Below are 24,934 nucleotides of genomic sequence, written 5' to 3' on the forward strand. Positions count from 1 at the left end.
CTTTGAGGTCTTATTTTCTTTGCACATGGGCCACATGGTCGTCTAATTTAAAGGATCATCTGCATCTCCTGGTGTCTTTGCAAACCCCAGCAGAGTTTCCTCAACAAAAGTGTTTGTAAAGTGACTCCATAGACAAATAAATTAATGATTTGCCACCTACAAGATTTCCTATAGTTAAGATCTGAGGCTTTTTTTCTGTGATGGAACCAGTGACCTGTATCAGTATTGTAAGTGAAATACTGACATTTATTCAGAAAGGAACCAGGTATGAGAAAATGGCCTTAATGAGCACCAGATACCTGATGAGTTCTAATTAACAGCGAGCGAGACACTTGTGAAAGAACACCAGGTTGTATTTTGCATTGAAAGAGTCTCTTTCTTGCTAAATTGTACCTAAATTGACTCCTTTCACTCCTGAAAGGAAAAATCAACCCTGGAGAGGCGTGAAGTCAGAGTCCACGTGGGGATTACACAGAGGACCTTTGTGTCAATTATGCTGATTGCCTGTCCTGGGAGAGGGGCAGGCCCTGGAAATATGGATATAATTTGGCTGTATCTTTAATGACATTCCAGGAACCTGGAAGGCTGGTTGATGCTCCTCTTTGGAGAACATGACCCAGGGCAGGAATTCAGTGTGTGCTGTGGTGAGCAAGGCAAGCTGCAAACCCACTATTAGGTGTCATTCCTGGGCTCTTTTTTGATGTTGGTTTTTAATAAATGTGCTCCTATTTTTAGAGTTTTATTCTGACTCTTGTAATAGCAACCGTTCCATTTTGGTGTGAGGGCTTTTCTATTAACGGTGATCAAAGTGAAATATTTCATCTGAGGTACAAAAAGAGACACTTGAGATGAATGAGGTTCTGCTGGATTTGGGGAGTTGGATGGTTCTGATCTATGATCTGACTTACAAATTTAGGAAATTATTGGCACAAAGCAGCTCCATTACAAACAGATAATAAAATGGCATTAGCATTAAAAGTTTAGAAAACAATTTAGAACCTCTTTCAAATACATTGCAAAAAAATATGCCAGGTGCTATTAAGGCTTATAAATAATTCTGTGGTGTTTGTTTGATTTAAAAACTAAACTGACACATCATTTTCTTAAGAACAAATTGAGGTCTCTGAGAACTACAGAATTCAAATATGTGGCTGCTTTAGTGAAATGTGAGAGGTCTCATTCTCTTCAGAGTGAGTGAGGCAGCAGGACTCTATTCTCATTTATTTGTATTTTTTTAGGGAGTACTTTAATATAAAGGTTATATAAAATTGAATATAAAAAGCCTGTAATTTCCAGCAGGAATGGATGATCTTAAGAGCATCTTTCTCAGCATCCAGTGCATTATAAGCAAATCTTTCTGGAAAGTTTGCTTTCTCCTGGACTCAAGGGCACTACCTTCAATTGCTACTGAAGGAGAAGAAATTAGAGTGGGGGAGAAGTTTGATTTCTACTTGGAATTAATTATTATTTACCTTTCAGTTGCTGAGAACTGATGGAAGGCGACGAGCGGGCGATAAAGTCCCTGTTCCCAGGCAGGTTGTCTTTCCTCCTGTAATTAATTCAGCCCCAACCCAAACTGCTGAGGCTCTCGAGGAGTTAAGGTGAGCACAGAGCTGAGTTTTGATTTAAACCCCCCTTTCTCTGAAGGTTTGCTTTTGCTTGAGCAGAGTTGTCTTGAAGTGAACTCTTCTCTCCCCCATTTGCTCAGTCCTGGCCGTCCCAAAGCCGTGGAGAAGGAAGAAAGGGGGTCAATTAAAACCTATAAATACAGTGCTCAGGAAAACCTGTCCCCTGCACTTTGGCATGACTCAAATGGTGGCAGTGGGATAGTTAAAGGCATCTTTGGATGATATTTGTGTTAAAGGGTTGTCTCTGAGCTTGAGGAGCCTCATCCTTGGGTGGTTCATGCCCATTGATCCCTGTTTTGCTCAGAGAAAGTCCAGCTCTGCTCTCCAACAAGCTCCGAGTGTTTGAACATTGGGTTGGTGGATTTGTGTCCCATGGGCACTTCAGGACACTTTTTCTCCATGGAGAAGCAGTTCCTAGGGCAAAGGGGGAAAATGGCTTTTCCATAAACACCCCCTTGCCTCGTCAGCCCTCTGGATTTCCAGAGGGAGCTTTTGCATTGTTCCAGTGGGGCTTTGGGACAGCCCTCAGGTAAGGAATGGTCACTGCTGGACTTAAATCCACTTCATGAGGAACATTAACATTAAATCATGTTAATTAACATTAATATGACTTACATGGCTTAAGACCTATCTCTGGGTTTAGCAGAGCTCGAGGAATAATTTAAAGGATGAACTATTGCTCCCACTGGGATTTTGACTCCAAATTCACAACGGGTGTCCTTGAAGTGGCTAAGAAGGCTTTGAGTCAGGAGGTAATTTCAGAGCAGCTTTCCTGGCTCTTCATTCTACTTTGTGATGGGCTCTTTATGCTGGGCTGTATATCAGTGCCCTGCAGAGCAAACCTCTTCACATCCCTGGGCTGCTCAGGACCACGAGGCAATGAGCCATGTGTTTTTTTGATGATCATATGAACATTCAGACTATTTTTAGGGCAATCTCCTTGCCAGGAATAATTTCTAGGACTTCTGATTTGAATGGTGAATTATGTGTCCACGTTAAATGCCTGAAGTGGATATTTAAAAATACTTTTTCCTGACTGAATGTTTTACAGATTAACACCTCTGATGCTGTTACATTTAAAAGCAACTCTGTATTTCCTATGTATTTTGTATTTTTTGACTGAAGTCATTGGGGACTTCTGGGCAAACACCACAACTTTGGTTTCAAAGCCCCAAGCAGGTGTGAGTCAGTACATTGAACAGATGAACAGTAAGATGATGAAGAGACCACACCTAATGAATTTGATACAATGTCTTTTCAGCTTCAATGCAAATATTTTTAATTCATGTTCAGTGTTCTGCATAATGGGCCCCAATGCATTGTAAGTGATTCCCCATCTAAGACCTGAAAAGTGCATTGATTTTCCTTCCTTCACGCAATAATCATTTCTCAGCCCCAGCCTGTTCTATTGACACCTGTAAACCCCATTTAAATAAATCAAAGGGGGCATTTGGGTGTTCTTCCACTTGCCTATAGCTCGATGGGAGAACAGATTGTTTCATACCTCAGTGATTTATTTGTCAGCACAGACAGCCAGTCATAAAAACGATCAGTATCAGAAATGTTCTTTGGAGGAATCATTGGGGCTGTCAATACCTTGGGTAGCTTGATCATCTAATTCATTGGGTTTATTAGGTTGAAATGTATAAATTCCTTTTAGAATGGATTTGAACTTTTAAAAAATTATATTTTTTAGTTGATTGCTCTTTCAAGTGTTTCAGTTTGTGAATAACTCCCCAGGATTTGGACTTGCACAAAAGTAAAGAGGAAAAGGCTGGAGAAGGATGTTTTCCTCAAAATTGGCTTTAATGGCTCTACTTTCTTTTTTTCCATCTAGATACAACAATGGTGGCACTTACACTGTTCCAGTGGATTCTAAAAGGGCTTATCTTGACTTTTCTGCTGAAAACTACTCTGTCCCTAAATCCAGATGATCCAAATGTTTGTAGTCATTGGGAAAGGTAAGGTGTCACCTGCCAGTTTTTATTTTTTTTGCTGACCATTTCAAAGGCAAACTGAGAGCCACACTTTGCTAAATACCACCTTGTCTCAGAAAAGAACAGGGGTTTGCTCTACAGGAATTGTACTTTTGAGTGCCTCGGAGGTTTTGGAGCATCCCAAAGAACTGTTCTAAAGCTACAGCTACAGAACATGGATCCCTGTGTTGTGTCCTTTGGGAAGCTTCTCCAGAGTTTGAGCTGGAGAATTGTTTGCATTTATCATGGAGAGACCTACAGAAATGCTGGCCTTGTGCTGTCCTGCTTCTGTCTGGTTGTTGTTGAGCAAAACTTGTTGATCTGGACTAAGTTTGAAGCCCTTCCTGCTGCAACACTGGGGCTGTTTCTGCATGGCCTGAACTTTGTGGCCCTGCCTTCCAAATCCGTGTCAGCATCAAAAAGTGCATGAAAGGCCCTTACAGGTAATTCTTGTTCTCTCCATTGTTCCAGTGTCCTAAAAGTGGCTCTGAGCAGGACAGTTCTGTGAGCACAGAGAGACCCCCAAGCTGTGTTGGGGTTCACCTTCATGCAGGGGCTCTTTGCAGAGGCCAGAGGTCCTGCACTTGTTTAACTTGCTAAATTTCCACTTCTATTAATCCCACACTGATGTACACTTCAGCAAAATAAACCCCTTCACAAGAGCAAAAATAGAATCATATTTTAATGACACTGGGTTTTGAGGCCTTAATTAGGGAATTAACTGTTTGTAGGTAATGCAAGTGCAAAGGAAAGGCTGGGCAGGAGAAGGGATTTGCAGTCTGTGTGGGGAGGTGAAGTGCATGCAGAGCACAGGAATAAAATATTGATTTTGTCTGAAGAAAGTCAGCAACCTCGGGACCCAATCAAGGAGAAACAAAAATTAAATACCAAAATTGATTGGTTGTACTGACCAAGATGACTTTGTTAGTTAGATGTTAATAAATCAAAGGGAAAAAGATTGTTAGGGCTGTTGCTGGATAATAAACGGGATTGTGAAATAATAATCAAGGTTTGTGAGTGTTTTACATTAATAAGGAACAATGTAAATATTTTACTTTTTGGTATTAAAGAAGTAAAAACATTGTTGTCAAAACTGTGACAGAGGACAATGGAACATCTGGGGTTGGCTTGTCTAGAGGGGACAAGACAAGCAGGGCAGGAACAGCCCAATCTTGGATTTCAAGCCAATCAGACCCTCCAAGCAAATGTTTTGGGTGCAGCCTCTCAGGGTTTAACCACATCAGCAGAGGAGAGGGAAATCACTTGGAGGATTAAGACAATCAATGTAATGATTGACCCAGAGGATCTAATTCCTGGGTCCTGGCCCTGCCTGGCAGGATTTCAGTGTGGATTGGAGCCCTGATAAAGTGGGGCTTGTTTGCAGGTCAGCCCCTGGCACGTGAATCCCCTGGCAGGGCACACCCTCCCTGTGGGGCAGAACAAGGCTCTGGAAGGACTGACACAGCTCCAGGAGGTTTGGGTTCCTGGGTCACTTGAGAGGCCCAAACACTGCCAGTATAATCACAGGACTTAGCATGGAACTTGTTGCATGGCTGACTGGTGTTTTGGGGTGGAGGCTGCTGAATTCTTAGTGTTGTTGGAGCTCTCATTTCCAGTCAAATTGCCCAGTTTTCCTCCATATCCCTTCATTTGCACAAGGGGAGGTGATCCCATTCCAACCCTCTGTCCCAGTGTTCCAAATCTAAACACCACTTACCTCTTGTGGCAGTTTGCAGGTAATTCTGAGATTATTTCTGCTACAAATGAAGAGGCTTTAATTTGTGCAGCACAAAAATAAACACTCTTCTACTTTTTGCTGATCATTTTATTTGCTTGGTGAACCCAATATCTGAAGTAATGGTGCTGCTTCATCACAATATGAAGTGGGAGCATCCCATCCTGCTGGCAGAGTGCTGAGGGAATGTGAGCCCTTATTGCTGTGGGGAACACAAGAAAAAGATTAACTTCCAGCCAGGAAGGCAACTGAGACATTCTAAAAACATGGTGGTTTCCTCTCTTTGAAAATTTGCACTAATAAATTAACCAAATGCACATTTCACTTTCTAAACTTCCATGAATTTTAGTACCATTTGTTTCTTTTCCAAAAGGGGAAAGAAACTGGTTTCATTGCTCATACTGATACCAGTTTCCACTTCCAAACTTTTCAGGAAGAGCTGTAGTTGAAGGAAGCCCTTTTGTGCTCTTTGATAACAACCAAAGTTTCTAAGATTATTGATGTAATTATTTTTCCCCCTGAACCTTGGTGAGCAGCATATCCAGGGCACTGAAACTTTCTTTCTGTGTCCTTTTCCAGCTATGCTGTGACAGTGCAGGAATCTTATGCTCACCCCTTTGATCAGATCTATTACACACGATGCACAGACATCCTCAACTGGTTCAAGTGCACCAGACACAGGTAAGAGCTGATCCCCAGAAATTCAGACTTTGGAGAGTCATTTTGCCCCTTTTTCTCTCCTCACATCCCTCTTACTTATCCAAATGTTTGTGGTACTCTACTCCATATGTACAGAAAGATGGGGTTCAGTGCAGGGTGTTTAGAATTCCAGAGAGATTTGTGCATGAAATTTGGGTGAAATCAGTGGTAGTCAGTCCCTCCTGGGGCCACCCAGGAGTATTTCTCCTTGTCACTGGCCCTTCCAAGGGGTTGGAAGTGTTTATCACCTGACCAAACTCTCTTTTCCAAGTGGTCAGTGCATGTCCAGGTTTGTGGGGGGAATTTCACTGCACCTCCTAAACTGTGAAGGATCAGGCATTTGAGGATTAGTGGTAATTAAAAAGGGATCCACATCTGAAATCCTGCACCCAAATCTGCACTGAAAATCAGCTAAAATGAGGATGGATCCATTTCTAGCACTGGCTGAAGAATGATACCAAAGAGTTATTTTTTTCTGAGGCTGCAGGATATCAGTGTTACATCCATTCTGATTCCAAAGTATCATGAGAAACATGCACTAATATTTCTAGGGAGTTTTGGAAGCCAGTTGGTCTCTTAACTTTCATGCATTCATTTGCAAATGGGCTCTTCAGCACCTTCCCACTGACTGTGGGGTTGGAGCTTCTGTGTTACAGTGTTTAGAACTGAACAAGGCTGCAGAACTTTCTGGGGCATTGTATAGATTGGAATGCAGCAGAGTGAATTCCATCAGTTTATCTAACACGGGGGACAATAGGCTTTGTTCAATTTAGGTAATTTCCATAAACTAACAGGAGCAAAGCTGTTTTGAAATGTTTGCTGTAAAATATGCAGTTTAAATATAACTTCTGTAATGCGGGATCACTGCTAATGCTGTGAATCAGCAGTGGAAAAGCTACAGAATGCTTCACACCTTTTGATTTCTGGGGACTGCAGCATTGTGGTGGGGGAAAGGAGCTTTAAATACTGAACTGGGACTATGATGTCACTTTACAAGGCCCGAGTTCCTTGGAAGGGTTGGCAAGCAGGAACAAATCACTTGGGGTTAACTTGCCAAGGTGTGTCCTGAGAGCAGTTCCCACCGTGGTGATTTTGTTGTAGCAGCTGCCACAGTGGTCTCTGCTGGAGATCCCGTTCATTCCATCGATGAGGGCTGACCTGGCTGACGTGCAGAAATAAAGCATTTATTCTCCAAGAAGCTCCTTGCCCTTGCAGTAGGACTGGGGAAATGTTTTAAGGAAGCAGCAGCCCTAGAAAGAGCTCCAGTGATTGAGTGTCACGAGCCCCGTGTTCATAACACAAGTTATATTTCAAGTTTCCAAACAAGCATCGATTCCTTTCTTTATCGTGGCTTTTAATATCAAAAGCCTTGGCGCGTTAAAAAATAATTATCGAATGCTCTCCTTACCATAATTTAACACAAATATAATTGTGAGGGGAGGCATCGATTTTCAATGGTGTCAAATGGCTTTGTGTCCTGTGATTTAGGATCAGTTATAAAACCGCCTATCGGAGGGGGCTGAGGACGATGTACCGGCGGAGATCCCAGTGCTGCCCGGGCTACTACGAGAGCGGAGACTACTGCATCCGTATGTACAGAGCCCTGAGGGCACAGCCACGGGCACCTGGGGAGGGGCTGGGGGCAAATTGAGGGTGTATTGCTGCCATCCTGGCCTGCAGCAGCAACAGTGTGGCAGCGGGACCAGGGAGGTGGTTCTGCCCCTGGACTCGGCGCTGGTGAGGCAGCACCTCGAGTGCTGTGTCCAGTTGTGGGCCCCTCAGTTCAGGAAGGACATGGAGGGGCTGGAGCAGGTCCAAAGAAGGGCAACAGAGCTGGTGAAGGGACTGGAGCACAGGTGCTGTGAGGAGAGGCTGAGGGAGTTGGGGGGGCTCAGCCTGGAGAGGAGGAGGCTCAGGAGAGACCTCATCACTCTACAACTCCCTGACAGCAGGGGGGAGCCAGGTAGGGGTTGGTCTCTTCTCCCAGGAACCAGCAATAGGACACAAGGGCACAGTCTTGAGATGTGCCAGGGGAGGTTTAGGTTGGACATCAGGAAGAAGTTCTTTACAGAGAGAGTGATCAGCCCTTGGAATGGGCTGCCCAGGGAGGCGGTGGAGTCTCCGTCCCTGGAGGTGTTTAAGGACAGACTGGATGAGGCATCAGTGCCATGGGCTGGGTGACAAGGTGGGGTTGGGTCAAAGGTTGGACTCGATGATCTCAGAGGTCTTTTCAAGCCCAGTTGATTCTGTGACTCTGTTAAGGGCTGGTTTTCAGACCTTCCAGGTCCCCCTGGTTTCAGTCAGAATTGCAGATCCCCAGCGTTTCAGGTCATCTCAGGTACATGCATTTGAAGTGCCTGAGTAAGATTTTGCTGAAATCATTGGGGAGGGAGTTAATGAAGTTCCTCAGTGCTTTCCTGAACCTGAGCTTGCTTTGGGGAGTAATTAATGCAAGCATTCACTAATGTTAAATTAGGGGAACTGAGAACACTGAGGAATAAACTATGGCACAGTTTAAGCAGCAGCAGTGTAAAGTTTCTGCCTCTTACCTTTGAAACTTCTTACCCAGGTAAGAACAGTTAAAATCTCACTGGTTTTCCATGGTTCCTGTCAATAATTTAACTTTTTAAAGCTTCTCAAACCTCTGAAGATCTTTGTCCCAACTACCCTGTGTGAGTTAAATAAAAAGCTCTGGAGTGTGTTAGGCCAGTTTGAGGGAGACAAAAATCCAAATGGACCTTTCAGCAATTAGTCTGTTAGTTAAAAATGTCACATGTTTTCAGTATTGCAGCTTTCTGAGTGTTCTGCATGTGCCACACTTTGCTCAAAAAGAGAGTGGAGCTGGGATTTCTTGTCCAGATCTTGTGTTGTGGGATTATAACACAAGAAAAACACAAAGGGGTTCTGATCAGCATCAGAATCCAATTTTTAGTGGCAGATTTAGAATGCCATGGAATAATTTAAATATAAAAATGATACAACTATCCAGCTATGTTTAAATATCTTGACCTTGTGCTTTGCAGCTGCTTCTTTCTATATCTGTTGATGTTTTTATCTGAGTTCCTGTGTTGGATTTACATTGTAATATATGAGCATCTCAAAAACATGGATGCACCCTGATCTCATTTTAAATGACCTTTATGCCAAACAGTTACATTAAAGGGGCTTTGGACTGTGAAAAATCACCAGCCTTTTGAGATAAGGCACTGGAATTATTTTACAGAAAGAGTAATAATTTGCTCTTTTGAAGTGCAAAGTGCTGTTACTCAAGTCCTGAAAAACATCTATAGTAACCCATTGTCTTTGGTGAAATCCTCCCTGTGTTAAGTGTGTACTTACCTCTAAATTCTTAGGTGTCAATACCATTTCAGCAGTTGTTCCACGTACTTTTATTAATAACAGTCTAGAATTCCGTGACTCAGAATCCTGTCTGGCACAGAGCATATTTATTATGACTTTTCTCTCTGCCATCTATTGATTTCTATTTTTTTTTTATTTTTTAATTGCCATACTGCTTGCAACAATAAATCACTGCAGGGGTTTGTTACTTGAGGATTCTGATTATTTGAGGGCATTAATGTTTATTTTAAAGTAGGTTTTTTTTTTTACTGTTGGTATTAATACTCAGTGTTCTGCTGCTGCCAGGTAAATTTTGTCTTTCTGTGGTGGAGAAAGAGCAGCAGACACCAAAGTTTTGCTAATGCAGAGCAGGCAGGAGGTATCTGGGCAGAGCAGGAGCTTCATGTTTGACACAGAGCAGATAATAGTGACATTTTCTCTGCTGTTTACATGTGCACCACTCAGGGCCTTGTGTTTCATTATCTGCATGGTCAGCACAGCACAATTCCTGCCCCAGGGACATCCTCCATCTCTCCTGCCTGCAGATGGGAGCAGCAAGTGCAGCTGAGGGAGAAATGGTGTCAAGGGAGTTCTCCATTGTGATGGATCCCAGAGACTTGGTCTCATTGTTTTGATACCACAGAGCAAAAAATACACCCCAAAACAAACAGAAAACCTCCTTGAAACTCTCTGACCCTACAAGCAACAGTTTGGAGGCACAGCAATATTTAGCTGATGGGATCCTTTTTGTGTCACCCCATTTGTTTGGAACACATGGAGCCCTGATCCCATTTGTTTTGTTTTGTTTTGTTTTGCCACAATACATTCCTGTGCCAACAAGCAAATTCTCTCATTCATCATTCTTTGCAGTCTGCACTGAATTCCATTTTCATTCCTGGAGGCACCTCCCTGCTTTTGCCTTTTTCCTTCCCTTTCCCAATTCTTTTCTTTACTCCGGTATTTTCTGCTGTTTCCTTGTTCTCCCGTCCCACGTTCCTCCAGACACATTCAGTGCTGCTCCTTTACTTCCAGCTGCTCCAAGAGGAGTCAGGACACAGAATTCCACTTTGCTGTGCTGTCCCTGGCAGGAAGGGAGGGAAGGGAAGCTCCAGCCCTGCAGAGGAGGTTCTCCCCATCAGGCAGCCCTTTAAAAATCTCTTCCATTAGCAACCACGGAAGCCACGACAACATGGGGAGGAGGGAAACATCCTGCAGTGAGCCTGATGATCAAAAGAAAGTTTGATTAAAAAACAGTGTGTAGATTAAAGGCTAATTGGTTCTTCTTTCATTAATAGCAGTCTTTATTTCGTGCAAAAGTTAAATAGCTTTGTAATTAACAGTGACATGTTTAGACTAGAGAAGGCTGAGTTTAAATCTCTATTAATGACTGTTTCTTGGGTGTTAAAGCAGGAGTGAAGGCTTTCAGCTACTGTTTTGATCTTTTCCCTTCTCATTTACTCATTTTTAAAGGAATGTCAGATATATGGCTTTATCTTTGTCCTCCTGTTGGGACTTACCAAATGGATTAGGTCTAATAAAATCTATGCTCAGTTCTAAATAACCAAGTTGACCCAGAGCTTCTTTCTCTGCCACTTCTCTGCTGTCTCCTTTGCCTTTTTGAGATCTGTGTATTCTGCTGCCTCATAAAATGTGGAATTCAGGCCCAAAGTCCAATAATTTCAGTTGGCCAGCCCTTTAGCACTGAGGCTAAACAGTTTTGGGGTATGAAATCGTGCCTCCAAAGGGCTTGGAATATTTTTGAGTTGCAATGGTATTGAAAAAAACCCCACCTGAAAATTGCTGCAAATGCACATCTGCATGTTTTCCCCCTCCCCTGATCTCTTAGAAAAGGTTGTTGCCACAGTGGGAGCTTTGCAAAACCATTCCCCTTCTCTGAATGTTCTTAGACTTTGACAGAGCTTTTCCCTGAGCCGTCCCTGCAAACAAACAGCCCAGTGTGGGCAGTAAATCAGAGCAGGGATGATTTACTGTACTTTGTATGCTAAGGTAAGCTTTTGGCAGAGCAAATGCATAAACTGCAGAAAATCTTTTTTTAAACAACCACAGGGTTCAAGTGCCCTTCAAGGTTTTTTGTAAGGATGTTTTAAAATTATATTGCCTAGATTAGTATCTGTGGTAGATAAAACATCTCTGAATACTGTGCTGCTCAGAAAAAAAAAAAAAAAAGGAATATTCCATGGCTTTTCCATGCTTTTTACCCTGTGAGGAGATGGTAATTGAATAGTTGCCTTTAAGAATATATCAGGTGGAAAGATGCCCTGTGTGCTAAGTGGAGGCATCTTTGTCTGAGAGACCAAGGCTTTGTTCAGTCTGTCCATTTTCATCTTATTCTTGCACAACAGATTTATACAGAAGGGATGTTTCTTCTGGATAACAAAGGGTCAGAGACCTGAGCATCAGCTGGGGCTGCAAACAGCAGCTTCTGACAGCTGACCTGGGGCAGAAAAACCCAGCCACAAAACACAAACTTGGGCTATTTGGGCTTTTAAGTGGTTTTTTTTTCACTCTCCTACCTTACACTCTTTTTCTAATGTCTAAATCTATGCAATGTGACAGGATGCAATAATGACAGGATTAGTGATTTAACAATCTGATTTGCTGCCATTTGTCTGTCATTCAAACCTGCCAAAATCCAGTAGAGTTATGGATTGACCATTTCATGGTTCTTTCCTCTCTTGGCCAAGTTGTTATTGATCTCAGATTGTTTCTCAACACTCAGCTTTCCACATCACAGTTGCCACAAGCACCAGCAGGGCCCCTGGACTTTGTCAAATCCTTTTGCAGAGGAATTGTTGGTCCCACTGGTTGAATCTGTGTGTCACCCACAGAGGTGTTTCACTCAGGCCAGGGGTTGGGGGCATTATTATGTTGGTATATATTAATTATGTTTGGATATATTAATTATGTTTGGATATATTTATTATGTTTGGATATATTTATTTTCCCATTTTTTAGGCTCACCTTTAATGAATTTCAAAACCAAATGAGGAATGTGCTTTTAGTAGCTGACTGGAGGGAATTATGCAAATCTGGGACCGGGTTGTTTTCAGGATTTTAAATAATGTTTCCTAAATTCTGTAATTCCAATAGCCATGCCAACTTCCCAGCATGATGGATCCTTTTATAGTGCAGCCATATGAACATTCCTACCTCAGGACTGCACTCCCATTTACAGGGCTGTGTGTCTAGAGGAGATTTTGTAGTCTTTGACAAGGCTGCCTTATTGGAGCCATATGGCTGGATTGTTAAACATCTGTACCATAGGAGTAACAATTCCAGAGCTTCCTGCCATCTGGATGAATTACAGTCCCTGCAATTCCATGCATATGCTGCAGCACCACACCGACCCCAGCCGAGTGTGCTCCTGATGGAAGGAAAAATAGTGGCTCCTGTGATCAGTGCAGAACTTGTACACTCCTAGAAAACGTTGAATCAGGGGCTGCAGCTTCCTGAATATTCATAATGTTTGTCCATGTGTCAGATTTGTTGGTTATTTTCACTTTATAAGGCAGCAGCTCATTAACATTTTAGAAGGAACGTCGTCCCCCTGCACTTCTCGCCTCAGTTCTGAATTCCTCGTGGTGAGCGTTCCTGGAACTTGAAAATACATTGTTTGAAAGCTGCTGGACTTTGGAAATACATTTTTCTTATCTTTACAGACACATTAAAGCTGGTGCTGGTGCTTTCTGTGAGAGCCTCGCTGTTCCATTATTCAAGTACCGAGTTCTGTACATCAATAATGCAACCTAAAATGAAGGGAAATGCTAGAGCAGGACACAGATACTTCCTATCAGGGGACATCCTTTTTCTCTGTCTGATTTGGGATGTATGAGAGCAGGAAAATGCTGTGGAAGGCCATTCTTCCTATAGTTATTAATTATAGAATCAAAATGCCAGCTTTGAAATGTCTCCTTTTCTGTGTCCCGGAGATGACTCCATACATCTTTTCCCAGTGAAGAACATAGGGAAAATTATTTGGATCCCGTGTTCCAATGGGAAACTGAGCAGGAACAGGCTTTTTCTTGCTCATGCTGAGCATTTTGGAAGGCAGGTGTGTGTGGGCAGGGAGAGGGGGACCCCCTGAAAAGCAGGTCAGTTCATTTTGTGGCACAAAGTGAAGCCACCAGGTGAATATTCAGCCTAAAGATACTGCAGAGACCTCTTTGATGGGAAGGTGAAGCAGCCAGTTCTCATCTCCCATCCCTCATTTTATATTTGCAGTGTCTGGGTGCTGATGGGTTTGCAAAGATGCTGGTGAGGAGTAGGAATGAAATAAGGGAAGGACTCCTGGAAGCAAGTGCAGGAGAAGGAGGAGAAACAAAATATTCGTAGAAAGGAATGAAAATAGCACAAAGTCAAAAAGGAGGGTATGCTGAAGCTATATAATGTCTCAGGGGGCTTAATAAATATCAGAGGAAAAATTATGCAGGCATTATAGTTGGAAAAAGATTTAGACTGTTCCTAGTGTAGCAGAAAAAAGCTTTTCTGGCTGCTTTGGGCAGAGTCAGTTGGATCAGTATAAAAGCACACTGGGAATGTAGACACCGTAGGAGGCCCTGGATCCAGAGTACTCACAGTATTCCTGCTAATGGCCTGGATGGCTGGAAGCTCCAGCAAGATCAGAAAAAAAGGCCCAAGAACCATAGGTGTCACTCGTTGTTGAATTCAAGGAGAGCCATGCAAGATTCAGTCCATTCACTTGCACACTTCTGGCAAAGTCAAGCTGGGCCCAGCTGCTCTGAGTCAGATCCACCAGGTTTGGCTGGGCATCTTCAGTCGCTTCATCCTCACTTCCACATCTCCTTTAGTGTCCCAGTGCCCTTTCAAGCCCTCCTGCTGCTGGGATGCTCCTCAGGGTGGTTCCTGCCCTGATCTCCTGTGGCCTGGAGGGCACTGGTGCTGTTCCGTGATGGCTTTGGGGCTCAGTCCTTCTGATCTGCTGGGATCCCCTGCCTGGTGAAAGCAAGGCCCTGTGCATCCCACAGAAGACTGTTTTTGAGGACATAGACAGGCCATTTGCCATTTGTACAATTACGAAAACACAAAATTCCACAAGATCTTTCCCTCCAAAAGAGTTTTAGTCCTTGAGTAGTCCAGGCATGTGGTGAGCTGGGTTAACTTATTGAATCCATTGGGGCAGAAAGAAGACAGGTGTGTGAAATTAAACATGTTAAAAATTGAAGTGAGAATCATAGAATGGTTTGGGTTGGAAGGGACCTTAAAGATCAGCTTGTTCCAACCCCCAAATCGCTTTCTTAACCACTCCTTTACATCCCTCTCCCACTGATAGATTTATTTCTCTTGTGCTCTAAAGAAGTTTTAAAGCCCAGGAGAAAATGAGACAGAGCTGGAGAGAGGAAAAGAAGTTACTTAAATCGAGATGGCCTTTAGAAAGAGCTTCTGATGTACATACAAAATCTGAGACAGCATCTTTTTCTACTTCTTTTCTGTGTTCCTCTGGCTGGGTGTTCCCCTCCCCAGTTCACACGTTGGCTCTGGGTGTCTGGGAGGGTTCCATTGTGAGGCAGGTTCCTTCTTGGCTGGATAAAAAGAGCTACTGCAACCTTTGCCAGGTGTAAGCTCCAGTCACCCCCTTCCTCATTTCTAGGCATCTTACAGGTTGAAAATGTGAATAAAGATGAATCAGAATCACCCCCAGAACGTCTGAAGTGCCTGCAGCAGAATGATGGCACAGCACAGGGCGTGGGTTAACCCCAGTGCCTGCTCACTCACAGACCCACACTCCTGTTCCCTTTGCCTGCTGGGATGGGAGAGGAGGAATGGAGTGTAAAAGAAGGAAAACTTGTGGATCAAGGTGAAAAAAGATGTGAATGAGCACGAGGAGCAGAGAAAGCCTCGATGGTGTGCACACACTGCTCAGCAGGAGCTGGAATACCAGGAAAACGAACTCCAGCCCAGGCCATCCAGCCACGCTGCAGTTAATAAAACACTCATCAATATGATCCTCATGAAATCTCCTGATGGGTTTTTTTTTGTCTTTCCACCTCTTAGTTTCAGTGGTGGCAGGGGAGTGCTTGGGAAGCTGGAGCGAGCCACTCTTTGCAAATGTTTTTCCCTCAGTTCCGAGCCTTGGAAAGGCTGAGCCGGTGCTGGCAGGAGCTGGCAGGGCTGGCTGGGGGTTTGTGGGCCTTGCTCTGCCCCCTCAGCTCTCACAGCCATTTATAGCACGGCCCTGGATGCCCAAAATCCGTCAACCTGTGCAGGCAGGAGGAGGCTCTTGGCTACCTGGGTGCAGTTACTTCCAGCTCAGCTGCTCCCCAGCTCCTCCGGTGCAGGAATGAGAGTGGCTGGAAGCCTTTGGCAGGTGGAATTTGGCCCAAAGTGTTCAGTGCTTTCAGCATCTTCCTGTGCAGAATGTACATTTCTTTTCTGGGAACTTTTGGAACGCTTGTCTGTAATTATCCCATCCTTTTAGCACTCCCTCTCCTAACAATGCTGGTGGAATTCACACTGGGAATGCCACGTGAGCCTGATGTACGAAATACCATTCCAGGCACGTGGTGTGATCCTGTGCAGGGCCAGGAGTTGGACTCCAACAATCCCTGTGGTTCCCTTCCAGATTCTGTGATTCCATGATTCTGTTAAACCATTGTGTTTATTGATGCTGGTTTCTCAAATGCTGGGTGATACCTGGGAGTGGTTTTACTGGCTGGGAATTTAGAGAGGTTGTCATTCCCTTTGTTCCAAATTAACTTGGTTTTGTGTGGCATGTACTCCGTGTCTCGTGGTAGGATAAATTATTCCATGGATTTCCAATTGCTTGTGCAGCTGCATCCATTTCTGAGGAAGATGTGAGAGCCTATAAAAATCAGCCAGTTACTCTGTGGCTTAATGCAAACAGACAGGACCTGTTAGGAAAGAAGTCCTGAAAATTTGTAGAAAGCAATCACATGTTAAAATATAAAGTACTTACAACTCTGAAGCATAAATCATTTAGAGCAAAGTGTAAAAATATTAAGATGTCAAATTGTGCAGCAGATCACTGTGGGACTTTAGAAAAGAAGCAACTTCTTCCTGTTGAACCTGACCTCTCACCTTGGCTGAGAACTGTGGATACAAACCATTTCTAAGGAGTGTTCACACCCCAGAAACAGTAAATGATCTGCAGATTGACCTCACAGAATCCCAAAGGTTTGGGTTGGAAGGAACCTTAAAGCCCATCCCATCCCACCCCCTGCCATGGGCAGGGACACCTTCCACTAGCCCAGGTTGCTCCAAGCCCCGTCCAGCCTGGCCTTGGACACTTCCAGGAATGGGGCAGCCACAGCTTCTCTGGGCAACCTGTGTCAGGGCCTCCCCACCCTCCCAGGGAAGGATTCCTTCCCAATATCCCACCTAACCCTGCCCTCTGGCACACTGAGCTGTGCTTTCCTGTGGATGTCCCAACTCCTGGAGCTTTACATGGCAAAGCACCTTCCTGAGCCATTGGCAGGAGTCACTTCAGTGGAGTGGGAGACAGGGAAGGGAATCTGCAGGAAATCTTCACAGGGCAAGGGACAAAAAGAGCATGAGAGGGTAAAATGGGTGGTAGGACTGAACTGAAGATTCCCAGAGTGCCCACCATGGAAATGTCGTGTTTGCAGTAGTCAGTGGGTACATCAGTGCTCCCTGTGGTTCCCTGATTGTTCTCAGTGACAGAAGGTGATGTGGGCTGGAAAAGCATCTGTTAGCACTTCATTCTCAGGGTCAGAGCTCTCCTAACCAGCCATGGATCCTTCCTTTAGAACCTGTTTATCCAGACATTCCTTTTTTTCTCTCTGTTACAGGATTATAGCTTTCCACTTCAGATTTGGGTATTCTTGCACATAGTTTCCATTTTAATAAAGGGTTTTTAAGGCTCCCCAGGGAAATTTTTCATGCAGCTTCAGTCCATTGCAGATTTGATCACAAAACATTTTTGAATAATTTATCTTAAGCTCCGTATTTCTAACATAGGTTTCGCTTTTGGAAACCTCACTTTCTCTGATGCAGTAAGTCAAGAGGTATTTTCAATCTATTTAATCCCAAAGCTTTCCTTCTTTTTATCAAGATTTTTTTCCTTTCTGAATACTACAATTTACTTTTCTCACTGTAATGCCCTGAAATCCATGTGCAAAACCACTAGAAAATGACCTTACTTGGAAAAGCTTACACTGTAAGTATGTAAATTGAGTCAAATAAGGAGATTTTCTCTGATTAAAAGCAAAAAACCATATATGGAACATGTTATAAGGAGGCTTGCAAAGAAATTAAACCCAGTGTTCAGTGTAGACCTTGGGATTTGCTGTCACACACCTGCATTCCCCGGTGTCACGTTTTAGGAAACACCCAATTTAAATAGAATTCCTTTTGAAAGCATTACTGAAAGAATCCAGAATGATCTTTTGAGCAAGCACTGCAGATGCTGTGTCCCATTTCCCTTGTCATAAAGAGCAGCCATCTTCAAGAGCTTCTGGGAACGTGGGGAAAAGGTCTTGTTTCCAGCTCCCATCTTTTATCTGCAGGCCCCAGTGTGGATCCCAGGAATTGGAAAGGATCTTTTACCACATGTCATTAGTAGAAAGTTTCTCTAGGCATTAGAAATCAAGAAATTGGGCTTGATCCTAAATCAGCTGAACTTCTGCAATCTGAAGTTGGTGACAGAAAGTTTAAATGAGAATCAGCCCCGTAATTATATAAAAAATTGCTTCCTGTGTTGTCTTTTTTGCAGTTCTTTGCAGAAAGCTGCTCTGAAACACGTTGCTGTGGTTCCTTTTGAAATGGGAGAAAAGGGAAGGGAGCCTGCATTTAAATATTCCATCCCCAGCTTAGACATGAACGTGCTCTTCAAACAGAGCCTGTCCTTGGTTTCATGGGGGTGACCTTCACTTGCATCTTGATTTGAAGTGAAATCTGAGATGTGTTGGCCCTCTGGGGCCGTGCCTGGCCTCAAGGACAGCTTTGCCTTTAGAAAGTTGTCCATATTCATCCTATTTTGGTGAGAAACAAAGAAAGGATTGTTGTCAGATTGACTGGATGAATTTTGGAATAGGAACGAAGAAAGATTTTGTTTGAGACATCAATAGTTTACTCAATTTGCTGCAGGACTAAAAGTTTTCTGGGAGAATCGGTGTAATTTAGTTTTATGAAGTGTTGCATTGCTCAGCAAAGATAACCAGAAGTGTCCTGCAGCCCAGATGGCTTCATCTGTCTACTTTTGATCTTTTAGAAACAACATTTTGGATGCCCCCATCCTCACTCTATCACACAGCACATACTCTGTACCTATGAAAATCAATCAGCAGTGGAGCTGTGTCATTTACTGTCAGAAAATAGAATTTTCTTGGCATGAGATCCACAATTCAGGACAAGTCAGTAATCAGAGCATCACGGACATTGTAGCAGGGCTACCAGATGCAGAAATAAATATTTCACTGGAACAGCAATATGATAGAATTTGTACACAAAGAAATGCTCTCAATGCCCTGAGTGTGGAACCTGTAGCAAAATAAGCAAGTGCTGTGATTTTGAGGTGATTTACAGATACAAATGTTTCAAACAATAAATGTTTTTTTTTTTTCTGATTTTCTTTGGCATTATCCTCTGTGCTCCCTTTATCACTGCTTAAATCAAACAGCTACTCAGCCAGGGTTGGAACCTGTAAAGTGCTGGGCTCTGTGAGTGCTGCAGTCACAGCAAGAAAGCAGAGGTGGCTGTGCCATGAAGCAAAGCAGAGGGATGTACCAGAGAAATTCCTGTAGAGAGGCTCACTGGGCTGGAAATGCCTTCCCCCAGCTGAGGAGCTTCCCACAGTCCTGCCCCAGCTCTGCCCTGTCCATCTGTCACTCAGTTGTCACCTTCCTCACCTGCAGGGCAGTGGATGTCCCTCCAGTCTTTTTGAGGTGGAAATGTTTGCTTCTGATTTACCACTTGTAGCCAGTTCCTGACTCTGTCCTTCACCCCTGGCAGCTCAATTCCTACAAATCCCAGGGGAGCTCCGACTCCAGACAAAGATCCCTGGAGTGGAGAACAGGCATTCCCAGCAATGTCTGGAGTGTGGTTTGATACCACCTGCCCTCACAGGTGGTTTGGTAGCTCAGGCTATGCTTGATCGTCTTCTAGTAGGTCTGGCTGCTGCTCCACGTGTTGGCAGGAAAGCTGAAAGGACCAGGGATCTTCTCCTCTATTCCCAGCCTGTCAGGACTTTCATTCCCCAGGCAACAACAACAAAAAAAATCCCCTTAAGAACAGAATGATTGAGAAGAACTTCCTCTGGTTTTTGCACAGGAGAATGGCTTCTTCCCTCTTCTCTTCTCAAAAAACCTGGAGCTTCCTGCAGGCAAATCCTATTTGACTGCGTTTAGTTTTGGTGGAGTGAGGTCTGCTGGGCCCTGTACAGAGAGAATGAAAGACAGTGCCAAGAGGAGATGTTGATATTTCTGCATTACTTAGAAAAAGATCGTGCTGCCCTTTCTGAAGGTGCCACATAAAGCACAATTTGCAGGCAAATTGTCATTGAGTTTGTTGGTTGGATGAACCAAGTTCCAGTGGAAAATTAACCAGTGAAAATGTATTTTCTACAAATTGCTGGAAAGAGTTGGTCGATTTACCAAAGTGGAAGGAGTAGACAGAGGACACAGGAGGGGAAAAGCTTTCCTGGGTCATAGATCCTGCTCTGCTGATTCAGGATCTCCCTTAACCTCATTAACAGTTTGAACTGGTGCTAATGATTGTTTTGAACCTGGCAGTGAGGGAATGGGAAATCGTTTACCAGGAAAACTGAAATGCTGAAATTATCCCACAGAATAATATCACATTAGAACATTGATCAGCAGAATTGATCTCAGCATAACCCTTCCCTCTCAGCATGGCAGAACACAATGATTATTTCTAGTTGAAGCAGTGGCAGAAAATGAATAAAATCAGTTCCAGGCCTTAAGAGATCAACAATTATCAATATTTAGAGGATCCCCAGTGAGTTCTCTGGGAGCTCAGATTCACTTTCTGTGGTGGCAGAGAGGAAAACTGAGCCTTAAAAATTGCTAAGTAATTTGGGAGCGTGACTTCCCTTGGAGTGGTCAGGATTTCACCTGAAGGAGGAATTTCTCTCTTTGCCCCACAGAGCACAGGTTTTGTGGCTCCTGATCCCTCAGGAGCACTGGGGCTGAGCAGGATCCCTGTGTGGACTGACATCCCTGCCCTTGGGCTGAGGCCTCCCCTTAGTGTGACTTTAGTCATGAGGCTGTTGAGACCAGGCCTAAGGCAGATTTCCCTCGTTCTTAAACTCAACTCCCACCTGCCTTTGCACACATTGCTCTGCCAGAGCTGGGCTGGGACTTTATGTCCAGGCTGAGGGATTAGTGTTGCTTTTCCCAGCCCTGTAACTGTCCACTTTGCAGGGCAGATGCTCTCGAGTGCTCAGAGTGCCACAGGGCCTTCCCAGCGTCCCCTTCTGTGCTCTGCAGTCCTGCAGAGCTCTCGTTACTCTCCCAGCTGAAGGTGCAGCGTGGCTGAGCCCCCTGAGCCAGCCCCCTGAGCCAGCTGTGCTCTCTGAGTTTGCTGTCACACCCTCAGACATCATTAACTGCTCAGTACTGTCTCCCATCCCCTCTCTCCACCAGAGCAGATGAAACCAATGGGGCATCAAACTGCCACAAAGAGTCTGTTAAATGTGTGATTCCCATCGACCTCCTGTTGCAGCTCTGACCTTCTCCTCTGTTGCTGTCACTGTCACTGTTGCTGTTCCTGTCTCAGGGATGTGCTGCTCCAGCTCAGCTGTTCCTCAGAACCAGCCTGACTGGGATTCCAAACTGTGCTCCACCAGTCTTGCATTTCTCAGAGCTTGTAGAAAAAGTGACAGTCTCTGCCCTGCCCTTCCCCTGGCACAGTTTACTTCCCTGTCCCCTCCCTAGGGAAAGGCCCACAGCAATGGATTGGAACATGGACTGGACAAGATTCTCATCAGTGCCAGCTCCTCCAGTGACCACTAAACTGTGGCCATTCCTTCTGGGAGGGCCCTGAGAATTATTCCAGAATTATTCCTGGACCTGTAAACTAGCCCATGTCACAAGCCTGGGACACTCAGTTATGGCAGGAATGTGGGAGGCCCTGTGTTCACCTCGTTAGTCATCAGAACCCCAGGTTGCCATTTATCTGCTGATAGAAAGGTAAACTAAACTACCATAGATTTTATGCTTATTAACAAATCTTCACCTCCCAGCAGATTGATACAGGGATTTACTGGTGTTCTGTCAATGATGGCACTGACATGTGTCAGATTCTGCTCCTGAGAGAAGACAAAAATCCTCAAAATGTGTCTCCACAATTCTTTTACTTCAGACATTCACAAGTCATTTCTGGCTTGGCCTAATCCCTGAGCTCTGCCTGGGTGTCAGGAGTGAGGATAACACACTCTGGGATCAGATCAATACCTCCCTGAGGCCATGGGCAAACACTCCCCATGGCCCAGGTGACAAACAAGACCATTGATCCTGTTCTGATTGCATTGATGCAGAGTCTCTAATTCCAAATCTGCAAAGAAAGGGATGGAATTGCACCTACAGGAAGAGAAGCTGATCTTGTGACCCATTGCTGTTACCTGATCTGCATCAGTCTCATCTTTCCTTTGCTCACATTGATCTCCTTGGGTTTGTATTTTTTCTCTGGTGCTTTCATGGGAAGATGAAAAGAGGGGTTGCCATGCTCTGAAACAATGAATTCCTCAAAGCCTGAGCAGGCTTTGAGATCTCTTCATCCTTGAAAGTTGCTAAACCTTGCATGAAAGTGCTTTCCAAGGTGATAAATTAACGGATGTATCCTGAGTGATGACCACAGAAATAGGCATTAGGCAATGCAAAGAACTATTATCCCACTTCATTGGAAGAGTTATCCAGGAAACCATCAAATCATCTGCATTCCTGAGGGAAATCAGTGATTTAGAGAGGGAATCTTCCGTTCCACAGATAAGCAATAATCTAAGAGTGAGGAAAACCTACCTGGATGCATTAGCTGTGGTCATCTTTCTTCTGCTCTCACACCTCCCTTCCCTGAACACAGTCGGAGAGAATCCAGCCAAAAGCTGACTCCAGGCTTATCTAATGAAGCTGATATTGTAGACTCAGCACAGCCTGGATCCAGGCCAGTCCATTAAGATGGAAACACCAGAGAGGCCCTGAGTGAACAGATTCCTAATGGATAAGGAGCAAGAATCTTCTTCATCTGTTTTCATCTGCTCTGACCTCGATGCGTTATCTGAAACCACCGAGTGAGATAACGGCTGCTTCACCTCACAAAATTCTTCTTTCCCCCAAAGTGGCATGAGGGGCCGGGGGAACATGTTAAAATGGCCCAAATTGTTTCAGGGACACATATTAAACACTGAAGGAAAATATCACTTTTTCCCATTAAATTTCTGCTTTGTTTAGACCAGCAACTCTCAAGCACGGGGCAAACTGGTGAGATGAGCTGAAATTAAAACACCAGCAAGATGAAAGAAAAAATGCAGGTTTACCTTTGGTTAAGAGCAGATAAATGAAACTGGTCAGAGTTTGGGCGAGATCACTGTATTGTGAAGACAAACTGGCAGACACTGCCTGAGGCAGGGCAGAGAAAAGACAAGTATTTTGGAGCAATGTCCTTGTGCCACATGTGCGGTCACAACAACCAGGTCATTCTCTGCAGTTCCAGGCGAGTGCCTGAATTTCTCATTGTGTCTCACAGTAGCATCCATATCCATTTAGCAATGTTTTCCATTATTATAATGTATCTACACTTCTGTGTGCTTTCCATCACCTCCTGGCTGCACTGCCATCCCTGGGCACAAAGCCCACGGAGCCCAGGAAACTCCAGAGCATCCGGAACGCTCCAGCAGGGCTCTCCTGCAGCTCACACTGCCATGAGGGAGGGCAGCTCAGGGAGCTTGTTTTCTGCTCTCTGCTCTGGGTTCCTGTACACTTTGTAGTTGTCCTGGTCTTTGTTTGGAAGATATTTTGCCTGCCTGGCACAGCAGAGTGGGAGGCAGATGGAAGTTGCTGGGTCGGTGGCTCTGAACTCCCCCAGGTCCCCAGGGCCACTGCAGATGTCACCACAGCCACTGCAAGCACAAGTTGTGTTGCTTGTGACTCTGTCTTTTGTGAGATAAACACACAAGTTATATTTTTGGACAAGGTAACAAAACTTTCCCAAGCTAAATCACTCCATACTTATTCCCCTGGAATGAAACTCTTCCCTAAATGCACTTTGACCTCCAGGAAGGAAGCTGGGAATGTGACTGTGAGGTACCAGAGGTCAGTGTGGTGATGAGCAGGGTATCACAGGCTATAACCCCTGCAACATCCCAGTTTGGGTCCACACAGAGGAATGCAGCCCCAAGGAAGGCAGAGCAGCTCCGGTTTTGTCTGGGATAAACTCCCTGTGGTGCCCTCAGCTGAAGGAACTCTGCAGTGGAAGTGTTCTCTCAGTCTGCTGCACTGAGTAGTGTTCTCCTCCATAGCATTATCCTGGCTGTGTCACACCTCTGTGGAGAGGAGACCAGGGAAACCATTTCAGATATCGAAATTTGAGTTCTGGACAACAATTAAAAAATCAGTACTGGTGTTAGAGAAACCTGTGTGGCCACTTCAGGTGGGAAAAGAGTTTAATCTTCAGGTCTGTTTCCCTGGGGATTGACCTTATATGTAAAAAAAAAGCCTCGTGTGTAATTATAAAGTAAGTGATAAGCATCAAATGAGTTGTTGCAGAACCCTTTTGTTGCCTTTATTGCATGATAAGGAGCAGTGGCTGTGTAACCTTGAATGTGGGCAAATAACTCATGCTGAACACATTGCCACAGAGATGGAATTTTGGCAGGGCTTTGATCTGGGTCGTTTTATTACGGGGCTGACTCAAACGACAAGCTGATGTTAAACTCCCGCCAGGAATGCTAATGATGCCCTGATCAATGAGGGGCCGGGTCGCTCCGGGGGAGGGGTCCAGGGAAAACGCAGACAGGAGATGTCTGGAATTCCAAAGGTTGGAGTGCTGGGGCTGCTGCACTGGCAGGAATTATGTTCCTTGCGTCGCTCCAAGTTTTCTTTACTCCAGGGGCCTTTGGCTGAGTGTTGGACAGGACGGTGTCAGAAAGTATATACTTAACTTTATTTTTCTTGACCTTTATGTGCAAGTAATTTTTATAGTTCCATTAACTAGTAAGATCATTTGCAAACCCCTGAGCAAAGTGTATTATGAAGAATGCCTTGGGGACCACTGTGTCCTATTATGTTGAATGTTAATAGAATGAAAAATTAATTTAAACTCTAAAGACTAGAGCAAGGCAAGACTTCCCTTTTATAGGAGAAATTCAAAATTTTATTTGCCATGATAAAACTTTAGAGTTGTACCCTAATATGACCTTTATAGGCCTGATTTGAATCAGGCAGTGCAGGAGTCTGATTATTTGCCTCCCTAAATACAATTATTTATGTCAAAGTTTCTCCTTTTAAAAAAGGGGGGGTTCTGTGACCCCCACATGGGATTAGTCACTGGTGAGCTCACAGCTACTCTTTTAGCCAGTTAATTAA

At 44.2% G+C, this 24,934-nt stretch overlaps 1 protein-coding gene across 15 annotated transcripts in view; it reads left to right on the forward strand.

Annotated features, from left to right (window-relative positions):
* Nucleotides 1-24,934, forward strand: part of MEGF11 (multiple EGF like domains 11) — a 268,428-nt gene that overhangs the window by 74,193 nt on the left and 169,301 nt on the right. For 14 of the 15 annotated variants that reach the window (XR_001877258.1, XR_001877259.1, XR_001877260.1 and 11 more), the window contains 4 exons: nt 1,480-1,601; nt 3,466-3,589; nt 5,919-6,020; nt 7,527-7,627. Coding sequence is in view for 12 of the 15 variants with exons in the window: in XM_017830247.1 (XP_017685736.1) it covers nt 3,474-3,589; nt 5,919-6,020; nt 7,527-7,627 (319 nt within the window). In the remaining 3 variants the exon portion in view is untranslated. Of the gene's footprint in view, nt 1-573; nt 645-1,479; nt 1,602-3,465; nt 3,590-5,918; nt 6,021-7,526; nt 7,628-24,934 lie in introns of those variants that run through there. The other variant, XM_017830251.1, reaches the window with a different exon arrangement.

This window comes from Lepidothrix coronata, unplaced genomic scaffold (genome assembly GCF_001604755.1).
Source record: "Lepidothrix coronata isolate B3197 unplaced genomic scaffold, Lepidothrix_coronata-1.0 Scaffold176, whole genome shotgun sequence".
NCBI classification, from domain to species: Eukaryota; Metazoa; Chordata; class Aves; order Passeriformes; family Pipridae; genus Lepidothrix; species Lepidothrix coronata.